The following is a 17765-nucleotide window of genomic DNA, read 5'->3' as shown; positions in this document are numbered from 1 at the left end:
ACTTTTGATGCTTTTGAACCGTGGTGTTGGAGAAGACTCTTGAGAGTCCCTTGGACAGCAAGGAGATCAAACCAGTCAATCCTAAAGGAAAACAGTCCTGAATATTCATTGGAAAGACTAATGCTGAAGCTGAAGCTCCAATATTTTGGCCACCTGATGGCAAAGATCTGACTCATTTGAAAAGACCCTGATGATGGGATAGATTGAATGCAGGAGGAGAACCGAACGACAGAAGATGAGTTGGTTGGATGGCATCACCGACTTGATGGAGATGAGTTTGAGCCTTCTCTGAGAGATGGTGAAGGACAGGGAAGCCTGGCGTGCTGCAGTCCATGGGGTTGTAAAGAGTCAGACATGACTGAGCGACTGAACTGACTGAAATCAGAAAAAATATTTGAGGGCTTTTTGTATACCAGGAACCACAATACTAGCTGCTTTTTTTATATGCGACTAAATTTAATCCTCAAAACCATGACAAGTAAGTAAAAATATCAGTCTTATTTTAATGAAGATGAATCCATTTGATAAAACGACCTGCCTGTACAACCCAGTTTGTCATTGGCAAATTTGAGACTGGGATTTGAATCCATGTCTTCTTTTTCTTACTATTCCATAGAGGAGAATTCTGAAATGAAGGATCTGGGTCTTGAGAAGGTTAGGTAGAAATGAAGTATTTTGTGGGCCAGTTGGGGAAAAAATTACCAGAGGAAGAACAGTAGTCTCAAGAAATAACAGCAGATGTCTCAAAAGAAACAGGTGTTTATATTAAGTTTATATTGTTGTTGTTCAGTCACTAACTTGTGTCTGACTCTGCGACCTTATGGACTGCAAGTGAGGGGGCCTGACTGATTGCCTGTTGTTGTTCAGTTGCTCAGTCGTGTCCGACTCTTTGCGACCCCATGGACTGCAGCACGCCAGGCCTCCCTGTCCTTCAGTATCTTCCAAAGTTTGCTCAGACTCATGTCTATTGAGTCAATGATGCCATCCAACCATCTCATCCTGTTGTCCCCATCTCCTCTTGCCTTCAATCTTTGCCAGCATCAGGGTCTTTTCCAGTGAGTCAGTTCTTTGCATCAAGCGGCCAAAGTATTAGAGTTTCAGCATCAATCCTTCCAGTGAATATTCAGAGTTGATTTCCTTTAGGATTAACTGGTTTGATCTCCTTGCTGTTCCAGGAATTCTCAAGAGTCTTCTCTAGCACCATAGTTTGAAAGCATCAAGTTCTTCGGTGCTCTGACTTCTTTATAGTCCAGTTCTCACATCTCTACATGACTATTGGAAAAACCATAGCTTTGACTATGTGATATAGTGATATAGCACTTTGCTGGCAAAATGATGTTTATGCTTTTTGATATGCTGTTTAGGTTTGTCTTAGCTTTTCTTCTAAGGAGTAAGCATCTTTTAATTTCAAGGCTGCAGTCACTGTCTGCAGTGATTTGGAGCCCAAGGAAATAAAATCTGTCACTGTTTCCACTGTTTGCTCATCTATTTGCCATGAAGTGATGGGACTGGATACCGTGATCTTCATTTTTTGGATGTTGAGTTTTAAGCCAGCTTTTTCATTCTCCTCTTTTACCTTCGTGAATATCTGAGGCTGTTGATATCACAATCTTGGTTCCATCTTGTGATTCATCCAGCCCAGCATTTCACATGATGTACTCTGCATATAAGTTAAATAAACAGAGTGAGAATATACAGCCTTGACCTACTCCTTTCCCAATTTTGAACCAGTCCTTTGTTCCATGTCTGGTTCTAACTGTTGCTTCTTGACCTGCACGCAGGTTTCTTAGGAGATAGGTAAGGTTGTCTGGTATTCCCATCTCTGTATGAACTTTCCACAGATTTGGGATCCACACAGTCAAAAGCTTTAGCATAGTCAGTAAAGCAGAAGTAGATGTATTCCCCACAGCCAGCTCCTCCCATCAGGAAGCTTGCGCAGAGCTAACTACAGTGACCACATGGACCGCAGCCTTGTGTGGCTCAGTGAAACTATGAGCCCTGCCAGTCTGGGCCACCCAGGACAGCCGGGTCATGGTCAAGAGTTCTGACAAAACGTGGTCCACTGGGGAAGGAATGGCAAACCGCTTCAGTATTCTTGCTTCAAGAACCCCAAGAACAGTATGAAAAGCAACAAGACGTGATAGCAGAAGATGAGCCCTCCAGGTTGGTAGCTGTTCAATATGCTACTGGGGAAGAGGGGAGAAATAGCTCCAGAGAAAATGACGAGGCCGCGCCAAAGCAGAAATGACATTCAATTGTGATGTGTCTGGTGGGGGTGGTTTATGTGCCATTGTGACAGTATCTGTTGAAGTAAATAATAGGGACAGTTACATTTAGTAGATTCTGAGGAAGTCTGACCCTGCAAGGAACAATATTGCATAGGAACCTGGAATGTTAGATCCATGAATCAAGGTAAATTTTACGTGGTCAAGGACATGGCAAGAGTGAACTTCGACATCTTAGGAATCAGTGAACTACAATGGACGGGGATGGGTGAGTTTAATTCAGGTGAGCATTACGTCTACTACCGTGGGCAGGAATCCCTTAGAAGTAATGGAGTAGCCCTCAGAGCCAACGAAGAGTCCTAAATGCAGTACTTGGGTGTAATCTCAATAATGATAGAATGATCTCAGTTCATTTCCAAGGCAAACGCTCAACATCACGGTAATCCAAGTCTGTGCCCCAACCACTAATGCCAAAGAAGATCTAAAAGACCTTCTAGAACGAATACCAAAAAAAGATGTCCTTTTCATCATAAGGGACTGATGCAAAAGTAGGAAGTCAAGACAGTCCTGGTGTAATAGGCAAGTTTGACCTTGGAGTACAAAATGAAGCAGGGCAAAGGCTAATTAATAGTTTTGTGCTATTAGCTATCAGGAGAATATGTTGATCCTAGCAAACACTCACAGGATACAACTATATTCATTCGTGGACATCACCAGATGGTCACTTCTTAAATTAGACTGATTATATTTTGTGCAGTCGAAGATGAAGAAGCTTATATGGCTGTTGATTATATAATGTTGATAACACTTGATTTGCAAAGGGGATTTTTATAAAGTAACACATGCTATCTAAGCCATCTCTCCATGAACCACTTCCAAAATTGGTTCACTGTTTTCTTAAAACAGTTGTTTATGTGCCATTGTGACAGTATCTGTTGAAGTAAATAATAGGGACAATTACTTTCAGTAGATTCTGCGGAATGATTTAGCAGAAGTCTTTAAAACCTGAGAAGGAAGTACTTTCTCAGGAGATTAGACCCTATGTTATAACAAGAGGACAATGTCTAGATAGGGAAGCGACTTGCAGGTTATCATACCTGTATCTTAATTTATACCAGTGCCAAGAATCTTGTTTCCAAAGTAGGAAACTAAGAAAGAGAAAAACCAGTGTCACTTCAGACCTACAAACCACCAGATTAAAGGATTAGAAATGGAGGCATAGTACTCCATAACCAATTTATCTCTTTACCAGTGCTATCAGTTAACCGATCACTAACCTCTCTAATGACTGTGCATTTTATAAAAGACAACTTTGGCTCCGATTGCAGAGCTCATCTGCTCGTCCTGGATTAGGCTTTTCTGGGGCTGCCCTGGGTCTTCGGTGGAGCCTGTGGACTTCTCTAGTTGTGGTGCGTGGGCTCAGTAGTTGTGGCTTAATTGCCCCGTGGACTGTGGGATCTTAGGTCCCAGGCCAGGGATCAAACCCACACTCCCTGCATTGGAAGGCAGATTCTTAACCACCAGATCACCAGGGAAGTCCTCTGGGATAGTCTTACATGCTTCCTGATTTTCAATTCATCAACTATTAAAAGAATTCTGATTCTCTTCAATTACATTCCCTGAAAAGATTTTATTCTGTAGAATGTCAGATTATCATTTTAGAAAATCGTTTCCTATTTAGTGATCAGTATGCTAAGTGAAAAGAACACTGAGCTAGAAGCTAAAAAACATTTATTTTAATCCTGGCTTTGTGTGATTGGGTGTTTGGTCTACTGGGCGTTGTTGTGGAGATTTTTGTCTCCTTGTACTTAATTATTACAGGGGTTGGAGGAGGGAAGGTTGGTGATGTAGAGGTTAGTTTTAAGAAATCTAAACAACACTGACAATACTCACACAGCAGAAGAGAATTCTAATAATAGTTCAAAGAGTACAGATTTTTGTATCAATTCATTCCTGAGTTTAAATCCCACTTCTACTGCGTACTAGTCGGCTGTCCTTGGGCATATCACTTAATCTTAATACACTAGGAAATGATTATCTTGTTCAGCCTTTGTGAGAGACTCATAGAACAGTGGCCCAGTATCATCTTTGCTGTTGAACACCATCCTGGGGAGATGGGATCTTTGAGTCTCCCCACTGTAGCTTCCGGCAGCATTTCAGGTTATTATTACAGTTTTCCTGCTTCGAATTTGAAGATGTGATGGTAATGTTCTTCTTTGTAAGGTCAGAATTCCTTACGTTCCTTGCCCACGCTTCAGTTTCATAAGGTTTACATCTCACAGGAGGATATAAAGCTCTTCAAATATTTCTGCATACTGTAGCCTCAATAAACTTTTGTGGGATTATGCAAAAAGTCAGTAGTACTAATAATTCACTTTGGATTTCTTCCCGTTTTGTGGTCTACATGCATTCTACTAAGTCATCCAATACATAAGGCCAAATTCTGCAGTGTAAAGTAAAAGACAGAAGCCAACAGGAGAGTGGCTCTGTATACAGCGGAGAGATCGGACCTTGGTCAAAAAGTACAGCTGCTTATGTTTCAGCAGTCTAAACTTTTGAGAGGGTCACTGTTTCCCAGCTATAACTGCTCTAGAGTAAGGTCATATCTTGGTCATAAATTCAGTCACCTTTCCTTTTCCAGAATAATAGCAGAAGCTAGTTTATTTACATACCTTGAAGGGGCTAGAGAATTTCACACATAATTTTCCTATAGTAGGGATTCCCTGGTAGCTCAAATGGTGAAGAATCCGCCTGCAATGCAGGCCACCCTGGTTCGATTCCTGGGTTGGGAAGATCCTCTACAGAAGGAATAGGCTACATAAGCTTCCTCTGTGGCTCAGCTGGTAAAGAATCTGCCTGCAGTGTAGGAGACCTGGGTTTGATTCCTGGGTCATGAAGATCCGCTGGAGAAGGGATAGGCTACCCACTCCAGTATTCTTGGGCATCCCTTGTGGCTCAGCTGGTAAAGAATCCGCCTGCAATGTGGGAGACCTGGGTTCGAGCCCTGGGTTGGGAAGATCCCCTGGAGAAGGGAAAGGCTACTCACTCCAGTATTCTGTCCTGGAGAATTCCATGGACTATACAGTCCATGGAGTCACAAAGAGTCAGACACGACTGAGTGACTTTTACTTTCACAGTAGGTGTAGCAGCTAGACTATTCTTAGGAACAAGATGAACTAAATTTAAAATTATTTTCTATGTTATATATAACTACTCATACATTTAACTCTGAAGATACTGTTTTATGAGTTTTTCTTAATTTTGTCTCCTTGGTTTGTATATTTTGGTTCTGTTATTTATAATTTGACAATTTTTAGAATCTTCACTTTAAGCGAAAATTCTTTTCAACCCTTTTCTCAGATGAGTATTTATGTGAACTCTCACTTACCTGCATTCTTAAATAGCACACACTGCTTTAATATTTATGCCGTTTGCATGTTCACTGAGCCCTACTGTATACCAGGCATTCTCCCAGGTGCAGTTTATCAGTAAGTTTATATTCCAGTAGGAATAGAGATTGTGTTTCTTAATATTTTGTCATCTTTTATTAAGTCTTCAATACCATGCCATTATATTCCCTCTTCAGCATTTATGTAGTATATTTGTTTTTCAGTATATATTGCAAAGATTTATATTTTCAAGTATTGTACTTTTCGTGTGTATTTCCGGTACAGAAATTGCTTTCAGAATTCCTGGACACCACGCGGTCCTGCTGTGGACTGGCTGTGTGACCTTGTGCACGTGCCTCGGGTCTTGTTTCAGCGTTTGTTCACTTACTTGGCTGGGTCAGGTCTTGCTTGCTGCCCGCCGGACCTCCGTGAGCCGGGCTCGGTCCTTCAGTGGCGGCACTGGCTCCTGTTGTTGTGTACAGGCTCCAGTTTGCACGGGTTGCAGTTGTGGGGCATGCGGGATCCTAGTTCCCCAGTCAGGGATTGAACCTGTGTCCCCTGCATTGCCAGGCAGATTCTTAACCACTAGAGCTCCAAGGAAGTCTTCAGTCCCTCAGTTTTCTATTTGCATAGTGGAGGGTACACCCTCGTTAATCCTCATAATGATAGATCTTTCAATAAGAGAGTAGAAGCCATCACACTGGAATGCGATGAGCTGACCAACCGTGAAATCATTTGCCCCTGCCTCGCCCCTTCTCCCCCACCCCCCGGTACAGTGGACGCCGTGTCTACACCTGCCCTTCTCATGCTCTGATGGGTGGCTGGAACTCTTCAAATGCTCCCTGAGCACATCTTCAGCTGCTCTGTTTTCAATCACATTTAAACGCTTGAGTTTCTTCCTCCTGAAAAAACAAAAATCCATACCCATTCATTGGTGGTTTTTCTTACCTCCTATTGACTCGACCCTCATCACGCCCCTGAAGCTGCTCTTGCCAGTGTTACCAGTAATCTCCTTATTGCTGTTTCTAGTGGGTCTGTAGTGTTTGCCTGTGATTACATTTTTGGAAAAGAAGATGGGTGTTGATAAGGTTAGTCCTTAAGGCTGCAAGGACTTTGGGAGATGGTTTGATGTCCTTAGGTCAGAAAGGAAAAAGTTTTCATTAATTCATTGACAAATATTTATCAAGCACTCTACTAATCATTGAAGATATGGTAGTTAACAAAATAAGTAAAAGTGCCTTTTCCTCTGGAGCTTATTGGAGAAAATAGATGAATACAATAAGTATATTATGTGTCAGGTAAAGATAAAAGATAATCAGAAATAAAGCGAAGAAGGAGTAGAGTTTAAATATGTTGGATTTTAAATGCCATGACTACAGAAATCCTCACTGGGGATAAGCCATTTGAGCAAAGACCAGAGGAGATGAAGGAAAGTCCCGTGCAGATATCTGGTGGAGGAGTAGGCCTGGCAAAATTTCTTAACAAAAAATACTTCTTTGTTGTATGAAATTTTTTTATAAAGATTCTTATTCTTGTGGTAAAAAGGAAACTAGATATTTTTAGATGTACTGCTACAAATTGACTTTAGGATAAAACAATATTCATTATTCTTATAGAACAAGTGAAGACAAAAATTCTAAAGTTAATCTTGTTTAATGTTCCTTTTGACATCTAAATGGTTACATGCTTTTATAGTTGGGACAGTTTGCTATCGTTGTTGTTCAGTTTCTCAGTCCTGTCTCTTTGCAACCTGTGGACTGCAGCCCAGGCCTCCCTGTCCTTCACCATCTCCTGGAGTTCACTCAAACTCAGGTCCATGAAGTCAGCGATGACATCCAACCATTTCATCCTCTGTCATCTCTTTCTCCTCCTGCCTTCGATCTTTCCCATCATCAGGGTCTTTTCTAATGAATCGGCTCTTCGCATCAGATGGCCAAAATATTGGAGCTTCAGCTTTAGCATCAGTCCTTCCAATGAATATTCAGGATTGATTTCTTTTAGGGTTGACTGGTTGGATCTCCTTGCAGTCCAAGGGATTCAAGAGTCTTCTCCAACACCACAGTTCGGAAGCATCAATTCTTCAGCATTCAGTCTTCTTTATGGTCCAACTCTCACATCCATACAGACTATTGGAAAAACCATAACTTTGACTAGATGGACCTTTGTTGGCAAGGTAACGTGTCTGCTTTTTAATACACTGTCTAGGTTTGTTGTAGCTTTTCTTCCAAGAAACAAGTGTCTTTTATTTTTGTGGCTGCAGTCACCATCTGCAGTGATTTTGGAACCCAAGAAAATAAAGTCTGTCACTGTTTCCATTTTTACCCCATCTGTTTGCCATGAAGTGATAGGACTGGATGCTCTGATCTTAGTTTTTTGAATATTGAGTTTAAAGCAGTTTTAAGCCAGCTTTTCACTCTCCTCTTTCACTTTCATCAAGAGATTCTCTAGTTCTTCGCTTTCTGCCGAAAGGGTGGTGTCATTTGCAAATCAGAAGTTATTGATATTTTTCCTGGAAGTCTTGATTCGAGTGTGTGCTTCATCCAGTCCGGCATTTCACATGATGTACTCTGCATATAAGTTAAATAAACAGAACGACAGTATACAGCCTTGACATACTCCTTTCCCAATTTTGAACCAGTCCATTGTTCCATGTCTGGTTCTAACTGTTGGTTCTTTACCTGCATACAGATTTCTCAGGAAGCAGGTAAAGTGGTCTGGTATTGCCATCTCTTAAAGAAATTTTCCACAGTTTATTATGATCCACACAGTCAAAGGCTTTAGTGTAGTCAATGAAGCAGATGTTTTTCTGGAATTCTCTTGCTTTTTCTATGATCCAGTGGATGTTGACAATTTGGTCTCTGGTTCCTTTGCCTTTTCTAAATCCAACTTGAGCATCTGGAAGTTCTTGGTTCATGTACTGTTGAAGCCTGACTTGGAGAATTTTGACCATTACTTTGCTCTCATGAAATGAGTGCAGTTTTGCACTAGTTTGAACATTTGGCATTGCCCTTCTTTGGGATTGGAATGAAAACTGACATTTTCCAGTTCTGTGGCCACTACTGAGTTTTCCAAATTTGCTGAAATATTGAATGTAGCACCTTAACAGCATCGTCTTTTAGGATCTGAAATGGCTCAGCTGGAATTCCATCACCTCCACTAGCTTTGTTCATAGTGATGCTTCCTAAGGCCCACTTGACTTCACGCTCCAAGATGTCTGGCTCTAGGTGAGTGATCACACCATTGTGATTATCTGGATCGAGAATATCTTTTTTGTATAGTTCTTCTGTGTATTCTTGCCACCTCTTCTTAATATCTTCTGCTTCTGTTAGGTCCATACCATTTCTATCCTTTATTGAGCCCATCTTTGCATGAAATGTTCCCTTGATACCTCTAATTTTCTTGAAGAGATCTCTAGTCTTTCCCATTCTATTGTTTTCCTTTATTTCCTTGCATTGATCTCTGAGGAAGGGTTTCTTATCTCTCCTTGCTATTTGGAACTCTGCATTCAAATGGGTATATCTTTCCTTTTCTCCTTTGCCTGTCACTTCTCTTCTTTTTTCAGCTATTTGTAAGGCCTCCTCAGACAGCTGTTTTGCCTTTTTGCATTTCTTTTTCTTGGGCATGGTTTTAATCACTGCCTCCTGTACAGTGTCACGAACCTCTGTCCGTAGTTCTTCAGGCACTTAATACTTTTATGTTTGGGACAATTTAGATGATGGCATATTTATTCCTTAAAGAAAAGTAGATCTTTTTTTGAGTAAGTGAAACCTTTGCTGAAGTAACATAGGATAGCTCTGTACCTCTCTAAACTAGCTTACTGAGGTTCAACAGAAACCTTTTTAGGAGAAGAATTAGCATTTGTACACTTAGTAGCATTTCAGCAAAATAGTCACTCTTAAGAGCAGTGAAGCTATACATTCTCTGCATTATATTTAAAAGCCTAATTTGTTTAAAGGAGATGAAAACCGTAAGAACAGATTTATGGATTGCCTCCTCTATCTGGGAAGATTTGTTGTTCCATTAGTCATCAGAATAGGGTCTTCCTAAACCCTCAGGTGGACTTCAGTCTAGTTATGAAGGATTAATGTGATTTATGTCATTGGTTAGTTTTCAGAGAAACCAGCTGTTAGATATTGGAAAACCTTCAGCAGTTAAAATCCTGAACCTGCCATCCTCTTCTCTTTCACCCCTCACAAATGTAACAGATTTTCAGAAGTACTGCAGACAAGGAGTAGGCAGGTGGCACACGATTTCATTAAAATTTAAGAGGTAGTAATAATGAATCACTGGCCACTTTTCCTGGTTTCTTAACATTATAACAGGCAGTGAGAAACAGCATTTCCCTACATTTTGGTTGTCTTCCAGGTTTCAAGTTTCTCTCCTTCAGTATGACTGTATTAATTATCATGTGTACTGCTTTATAAGCACGAGACTATCTAGACAACATTTTATGGTTGTTTGTGAAGGATGGAAAAAGAGCTGTTACTGGGCTTGACAGGAAGGTGATCTCTTGGAACGAGGTGTTCACATATCCAGACTTGAACAAGGTTTTACGTGTATTGTCTAGACCTGAGCAATGGTAGTGCAACTGCTGAAAACCGCCTGCGACTGGTGAAGAAGTGCTGGTCAGGAAATATTTGAGAGACTGTGTACTCAGTTAAATGTTTTCTCTCAGCATTGTTAGTTGCTCTGTAAGAGCATTCAGTTGTCAGGTTTCATTGTTATTCCCAAGTGTACAGATTTTTCGCATTTTTACCCCCTCTGTTTTCCTCTTCTTTCTCCTTCCTTAGGAAGAAGGATTGTCCCATCTCCAGGAGATAATATTTAAGGTCTGTTCTAGCCGGAGCACATGGCAAGCCACCCCAGCGTTCTTGCCCGGAGAATCCCGTGGACAGAGGAGCCTGGCGGGCTTCAGTCTGTGGGATCACAAAGATTTGGACAGGACTGAGCAACTGATCACAGCACAGCACTAGTCAGAGCCTAGATCCCTGTGTTATTGATCAAATAACATTATTGACGAGAGCATTCGGGTTTCAAGAAAAGTAATCACAGGGTGTCATTTCCTTACCATTTACATGAGTATCATGGGGATGATTCAAGAAGAGAGAAATCAGATTTGAAATTTAAACAGCCATAGAAAAAATGACTTGAGTTTTTAAAAAAATAACGTATATTTCTAATGCCCTTCCACACCGTTTTCAAAGATGGTGAATTCATGACTGTCTTTAGGTTTTCCTGTTATTAAGCAAAGTTCTGTAATTTTGCCATCTAGAGAGAAACACTGTTAAAACATTCTAATGTTAGAATGTACAGCTGATTCACTTTGCTCTATGGAAGAAACGAATACAATATTATAAAGCAGATATACGCCAGTGAAAATTCATTAAAAAGAAACCTTTTGATGTGTATCCTTCCCATGTGCTTTCACCACACAGTTTTAAACAATTAGCTCCATGCTGTACATACTGTTTTACAGTCTACTTTAAAAGGCTATGAGTGATTGAAAGTCACTCAGTTGTATCTGACTGTTTGCAACCCCATGGACTATATATACTCTGCCTTGGAATTCTCCAGGGCAGAGTACTAGAACGGTAGCTTATCCCTTCTCTAGCAGATCTTCCTCACCCAGGAATTGAACCGGGGTCTCCTGAACTGCAGGCGGATTCTTCACCAGCTGAGCTATCAGATCAGATCAGATCAGATCAGTCACTCAGTCGTGTCTGACTCTTTGCGACCCCATGAATCGCAGCATGCCAGGCCTCCCTGTCCATCGCCAACTCGCGGAGTTCACTCAGACTCACGTCCGTCGAGGCAGTGATGCCATCCAGCCATCTCATCCTCTGTCGTCCCCTTCTCCTCTTGCCCCCAATCCCTCCCAGCATCAGAGTCTTTTCCAATGAGTCAACTCTTCGCATGAGGTGGCCAAAGTACTGGAGTTTCAGCTTTAGCATCATTCCTTCCAAAGAAATCCCAGGGCTGATCTCCTTCAGAATGGACTGGTTGGATCTCCTTGCAGTCCAAGGGACTCCTTCAAGAGTCTTCTCCAACACCACAGTTCAAAAGCATCAATTCTTCGGCGTTCAGCCTTCTTCACAGTCCAACTCGCACATCCATACATGACCACAGGAAAAACCATAGCCTTGACTAGATGAACCTTTGTTGGCAAAGTAATGTCTCTGCTTTTGAATATGCTATCTAGGTTGGTCATAACTTTCCTTCCAAGGAGTAAGTGTCTTTTAATTTCATGGCTGCAGTCACCATCTGTAGTGATTTTGGAGCCCAGAAAAATAAAGTCTGACACCGTTTCCACTGTTTCCCCATCTATTTCCCATGAAGTGGTGGGACCGGATGCCATGATCTTCGTTTTCTGAATGTTGAGCTTTAAGCCAACTTTTTCACTCTCCACTTTCACTTTCATCAAGAGGCTTTTGAGTTCCTCTTCACTTTCTGCCATAAGGGTGGTGTCATCTGCATATCTGAGGTGATTGATATTTCTCCCGGCAATCTTGATTCCAGCTTGTGTTTCTTCCAGTCCAGTGTTTCTCATGATGTACTCTGCATAGAAGTTAAATAAACAGGGTGGCAATATACAGCCTTGATGAACTCCTTTTCCTATTTGGAACCAGTCTGTTGTTCCATGTCCAGTTCTAACTGTTGCTTCCTGACCTGCATACAAATTTCTCAAGAGGCAGATCAGGTGGTCTGGTATTCCCATCTCTTTCAGAATTTTCCACAGTTTATTGTGATCCACACAGTCAAAGGCTTTGGCATAGTCAAGAAAGCAGAAATAGATGTTTTTCTGGAACTCTCTTGCTTTTTCCATGATTCAGCGGATGTTGGCAATTTGATCTCTGGTTCCTCTGCCTTTTCTAAAATCAGCTTGAACATCTGGAAGTTCACAGTTCACATATTGCTGAAGCCTGGCTTGGAGAATTTTGAGCATTACTTTACTAGCATGTGAGATGAGTGCAATTGAGCATTCTTTGGCATTGCCTTTCTTTGGAATGAAAACTGACCTTTTCCAGTCCTGTGGCCACTGCTGAGTTTTCCAAATTTGCTGGCATATTGAGTGCAGCACTTTCACAGCATCATCTTTCAGAATTTGGAATAGCTCAACTGGAATTCCATCACCTCCACTAGCTTTGTTCGTAGTGATGCTTTCTAAGGCCCACTTGACATTCCAGGATGTCTGGCTCTAGGTCAGTGATCACACCATCATGATTATCTGGGTCGTGAAGATCTTTTTTGTACAGTTCTTCTGTGTATTCTTGCCATCTCTTCTTAATATCTTCTGCTTCTGTTAGGTCCATACCATTTCTGTCCTTTATCGAGCTCATCTTTGCATGAAATGTTCCTTTGGTATCTCTGATTTTCTTGAAGAGATCGCTAGTCTTTCCCATTCTGTTGTTTTCCTCTATTTCTTTGCATTGATTGCTGAAGAAGGCTGTCTTATCTCTCCTTGCTATTCTTTGGAACTCTGCATTCAGATGCTTATGTCTTTCCTTTTCTCCTTTGCTTTTCCCTTCTCTTCTTTTCACAGCTATTTGTAAGGCCTCCCCAGACAGCCATTTTGCTTTTTTGCATTTCTTTTCCATGGGGATGGTCTTGATCCCTGTCTCCTGTACAATGTCACAAACCTCATTCCATAGTTTGTCAGGCACTCTATCTATCAGATCTATCTGAGCTATCAGGGAAGCCCAAAAATTGAAAGCCAGATAACATCTAATGAAAGGGACTAGTTAAATATTGTTACATATGATGTACTATATATTGAAGATATTTTAGAATAATATTTAATAACATAGAAACTAATAATCTGTATGCTGTGCTATAATCTGTATTATTAATATTTTCTATGCTATTAAATATTATTCTAAAGTATTTTCAATAGCTGCAGTACAGTACATCATATGTAGCAATATTTAATTAGTGCCTTTCATTAGATATTATCTGGCTTTTGTAAATTAAACAGAAGAGAACGATAAAGTTCAGGTAGTTTCATGGGTTTAAATTTCTTTTTTCTTTCACAGAAATAATTACACTTCTCTGGAAGATGAAAACTAATATTTTTTTTGCTCGTAAACCAAATACTGTGTAAGATGCCTTGTAGTTTCATATTCATGTAATTTTTAGCTATTTTTAATCCCCAATATTTTAGATAAAGATGTCCATATGCATATGTATTAGACATTTTGTAGTAAGTTAATAGTACATAGAAAATGTTTACCTGAAAAAGTCCTTCAATAATCAATAGAAGGCAGTCAAAACTTAGCTTGTATTTCTGTTTTGGCTTTTAAGTATATAATATAATAAGAATGTTTAATGTTTTTGTGCTTTGTTCAGTGTAAAGGGTTTTAGGTCTTCAAATTATATGGTTAATTGGCATTTATAGCTTTGGGAGGAAAAAAAGTGGGTGATTCCCTAATGAATTTTGGGTTTAACTTATATGACTACTGTTATAGATGATTTATAAATCACATTTCAACTTTAAATTATGGCAGATAATTGTCTACTAGGTGAAAATGATTTCCCTTCGCTTAAAATTTCCAACATAACTTTCAGATTTTGCACTTCTGAAGTCTCAGAACAGAAAGTTCAGTGATAGAAGGACGAGGAAAGTTTGCAGAGGAAGGGTGAGGGCGGTGCGGCGGTAAGACTGCTTTCACGGAGCTCACTTAGAGTCCTGCCTGCTAGCTCATACAGCCAGCCTGTTTTGAGAAGCGAGGCTGCTGCTTGTAGGGCCTCGTCTGTGTTATCTAACGCAGGGGATGTTTTTGTCTCAGTCACATAGATCAGACAACAACCTGGCAGGACCCCAGGAAGGCCATGCTCTCCCAGATGAACGTCACCGCCCCGACCAGCCCACCGGTGCAGCAGAACATGATGAATTCGGCCTCGGGTGAGTGCAGTGCTGTCGTGAGGGCACGCCACGTGGTGCTTTGGCGAAACTTCCTGTGGGAGACAGTCGTTATTCTTTCAAGGAAACTGGAACATGGGTGATGGTTACTTTCTATCCTCTTGCATGAGAGAAACTTCTTTATTTCAAATAGCCGACTATACCAAACCCTTGTTTAATCATGAATACATAAGGGACTTGGTGATTGAAAGCCAGCCGTTTTCCAAGTTTCATTTCTGAAGTGAGTGTCTCAGATTCCTAGTTTGGTTAATGTTGACATGCTCATGCTTTATCTACCGCTTTCTTGTGTCCGAGACCTTAGCGTTGAAGTTTCCCTCTTCCTTTTGTGGTTTGGACGGGAAGCCACCTCTTAGCGTGAATGTTTGTTCTACTTTGAGAATAACGGGAAGGGAGCAACTTATAAAACCCCAAAGCACCTTTCTTAGGGCTGGTACGTGCTATTTAACGCATTGCCACCTTTTTCATAGAAGATAAACCTGAGTGTACGTTTTTTTCTGTCTCCTATTTGGCAGTTTACTTAAATTTGCTGTTTTTCTTATCTGTGTAATTGGGAGTAACAATGCCCCTTATTATAGAGAGGAAGACAGTAAAGGAAATAATATACATATAAAGCTTTTATATTATACTTCTAATACGGAGTGCGTACTAAGTAAAGGTTTAGTTCTTCTTCCCTATGTCAGTTAGATTTTGGATGGCTTCTTTCTTCTTTGTTACATAGGCCCAAGGCCGTAGCTACCCATTATGCATCTTTGTGCATGGTAGGAAAAGGGCTTTCCAGGTTGCGTTAGTGGGTAAAGAACCTCCTGCCAACGCAGGAGACTGAGAGACACAGGTTCAATCCTTGGGCCAGGAAGATCCCCTGGAGGAGGGCACAGAAACCCACTCCAGTATTCTTGCCTGGAGAATCCCCATGGACAGAGGAGCCTGGCGGGCTACAGTCCATGCGGTCACAAAGAGTCGGTTGGACACAGCTGAAGCGACTTAGCACTCATCCCGCCCCCTCCTCGGGGAAGATGCCCCCCAAGCCTGGGGTCGGGTCTTGGAGCCTGTGGGCTGGGCCTCTGACCACGCCCCTGCCCCATGCTTTATCCCGCTCGCTGAAGTCCTGGGTCAGGGCACAGATGGCAGCAGCAGTGCCCGTGATGGCCTTCCCCCTCATAGCCCTACCCAGCAGACCGATCGGTGCGATGCTGTTGGAAGCTGCACTATAGATTTTCTTAAACAGCAGCCTTTGGAAAGGGACTGGTAGAGGTGGAGAGAGGGGTGCAGTTCCTTGTAGGAAAGCTCATGAAACTCAAAGTGTCCTTCTACCCTAGAGGTGATGACGTTCTGCTGTCCCATAACTCCATTCTTGCCTTCGATGGGTTGAACACTTGAAAGAATTCAAGAAAATGAAAATCAAGGCAAGATTTGTGACTGAGCTTTTCTTGTCATAAAGCTTCCATTTTATCTGCGCTTATTTTAATGTCAGCACCTATACTTATCCTCAGAATATGTTTTATATGTGACATTGAAGTTAAACTTTTTTCAAAGGCCAAATATTATGCAGGTATTTATTGACTAGTATTTTTACTTGACAGCTATTTTTTTAATTATCAAATATCCAAATAAAAGTTGTGTAAGCTGCTTTCTATTTATAGTTCAAAGAAGATGATGCTCGTTTTTCATTTTGTCATAATCCAACTAAAACTATACCTGGGAAATGAGTAAGAAATAATTCATTAATTTAACTTTTATCTTGGAAGATCAAGCATTTTGCTTCTATAAGATTGACTGTTATACTTTTAGAACATTGGTTTGTTTATGTTTTTCCTATTAAACTTTCTAACAGTAATGGTCTAAGGAAATGAAAATAATTGGAATCAAGTTTATGTTTAAAACCAAAAGGATGTATCAAATTGGTATTAATGGATTTTAGAATATTTGTGTATATTTTTATTTCAGCTCTGTGTTTTGTAAAATATGAAATGTGTTTTTCTGTACTACATAAAAATTACTAGACATGCTTGCTGCTGTGTTAATTAAAGAGGTGACTTAGGGAGGAATGGTTTGAGTCAAGTGGCAGGAGGCACAATTGTAGTGGGTTGGTGTGTTTTTGTGGGGAGGGGCTGGGAGTTGTATGAAGAGAGGCTTAGATGTGGAGAGTTGAAGGCAGGACCTGAAATGGGAAAAGCCACCCCTCAGAGACCTGGGCATGCTGAAGTGGTGGTGTAGTGTGTGCTCTTCTCTGCTTAGTCGCTCGGTCGTGTTCAACTCTTTGCAAGTAGTCCCCAGGCTCCTCTGTCCATGGGATTCTCCAGGCAAGAATACTGGAGCGGGTTCCCTTGCCCTCCTCCAGGGGATCTTCCCAACCCAGGGATCGAACCCAGGTCTCCTGCATGCAGGCGGATTCTTTACCATCTGAGCCACCAAGGTGTTAAATAATAACAGGAAGCCCTATTTACATGCCAGGCTTCCTGCTAAGGTCATTTTGTACAATCCCCATAATGGTCATTAAATTAGGCGCTGTTATTAGTCTCACTTCACATTTGAGAAACCTTGAGTGGCTATTTAAAAATGGAAGACTTTGTGTTGTTGCCATGCTTTGGAATGAATGCCATGGGAACTGTAATCTTGCTAACCTCATGTTCATGTATAGTTACAGCCATAATGTCATGTTAATAAGGGTTCAACTCAGGGGCTTCCCCTTCTCCGTCTGAACCGAACTTACGGTGTTTGGTGACTGCATTCTCCACTGAGGTACAGAGCATGATTTCTCGAATAGCTTTAAGAGAAAATGATCTTATCTCTCAGTCAAGGATTTCTCCTAGAGTACAGCAGCAGAAGTGATACTCCTCTGTGCTTGGAAAATAGTCTTTTGAGTTTTCAAAGCCTGGAGCCTGTGAGCAAGAATTGTGAGGATATTTAAATAAATTTTCAGGGTGTTGACAAAGTCGCTAGCCTATTTCCAGTTAAGCAAGGTATCTGCAGACAGTTTTCACCTTGAAGACAATTCCTTCTGAACCTGCTAATCTGAAGCCTTTGTATAAAAGAGAAGGATACACAGCTGTTTTGAAACCCTTTACTGAGTTAATCAAGATAAATGGAGCTTGATTTACATTTTTTGTCATTAATTATTTTAACTGGAACTTCCTATTGTTAATCTTTTATAAAAAAGAACTCGCCTCATTCACATATTTGAGTCCAGCTTTGTGTTCTGTTCTAATTATTTCTAATCAGATCACTTTCCTCTAT

At 40.9% G+C, this 17765-nt stretch overlaps 1 protein-coding gene across 12 annotated transcripts in view; it reads left to right on the top strand.

Moving 5' to 3' along the window:
* YAP1 (Yes1 associated transcriptional regulator) overlaps positions 1 to 17765 on the top strand; it is a 134815-nt gene that overhangs the window by 50299 nt on the left and 66751 nt on the right. For all 12 annotated transcript variants that reach the window (XM_061440120.1, XM_061440121.1, XM_061440119.1 and 9 more), the window contains exon 3: positions 14398 to 14513. In XM_061440120.1, coding sequence (XP_061296104.1) covers positions 14398 to 14513 — 116 coding nt within the window. The remainder of the gene's footprint in view (positions 1 to 14397; positions 14514 to 17765) is intronic.

Source organism: Bos javanicus, chromosome 15 (assembly GCF_032452875.1).
Source record: "Bos javanicus breed banteng chromosome 15, ARS-OSU_banteng_1.0, whole genome shotgun sequence".
In the NCBI taxonomy this organism is placed as follows: domain Eukaryota; kingdom Metazoa; phylum Chordata; class Mammalia; order Artiodactyla; family Bovidae; genus Bos; species Bos javanicus.
The sequence above is the reverse complement of the archived record's forward strand: the minus strand, read 5'-3'. Positions and strand labels throughout refer to the sequence as shown.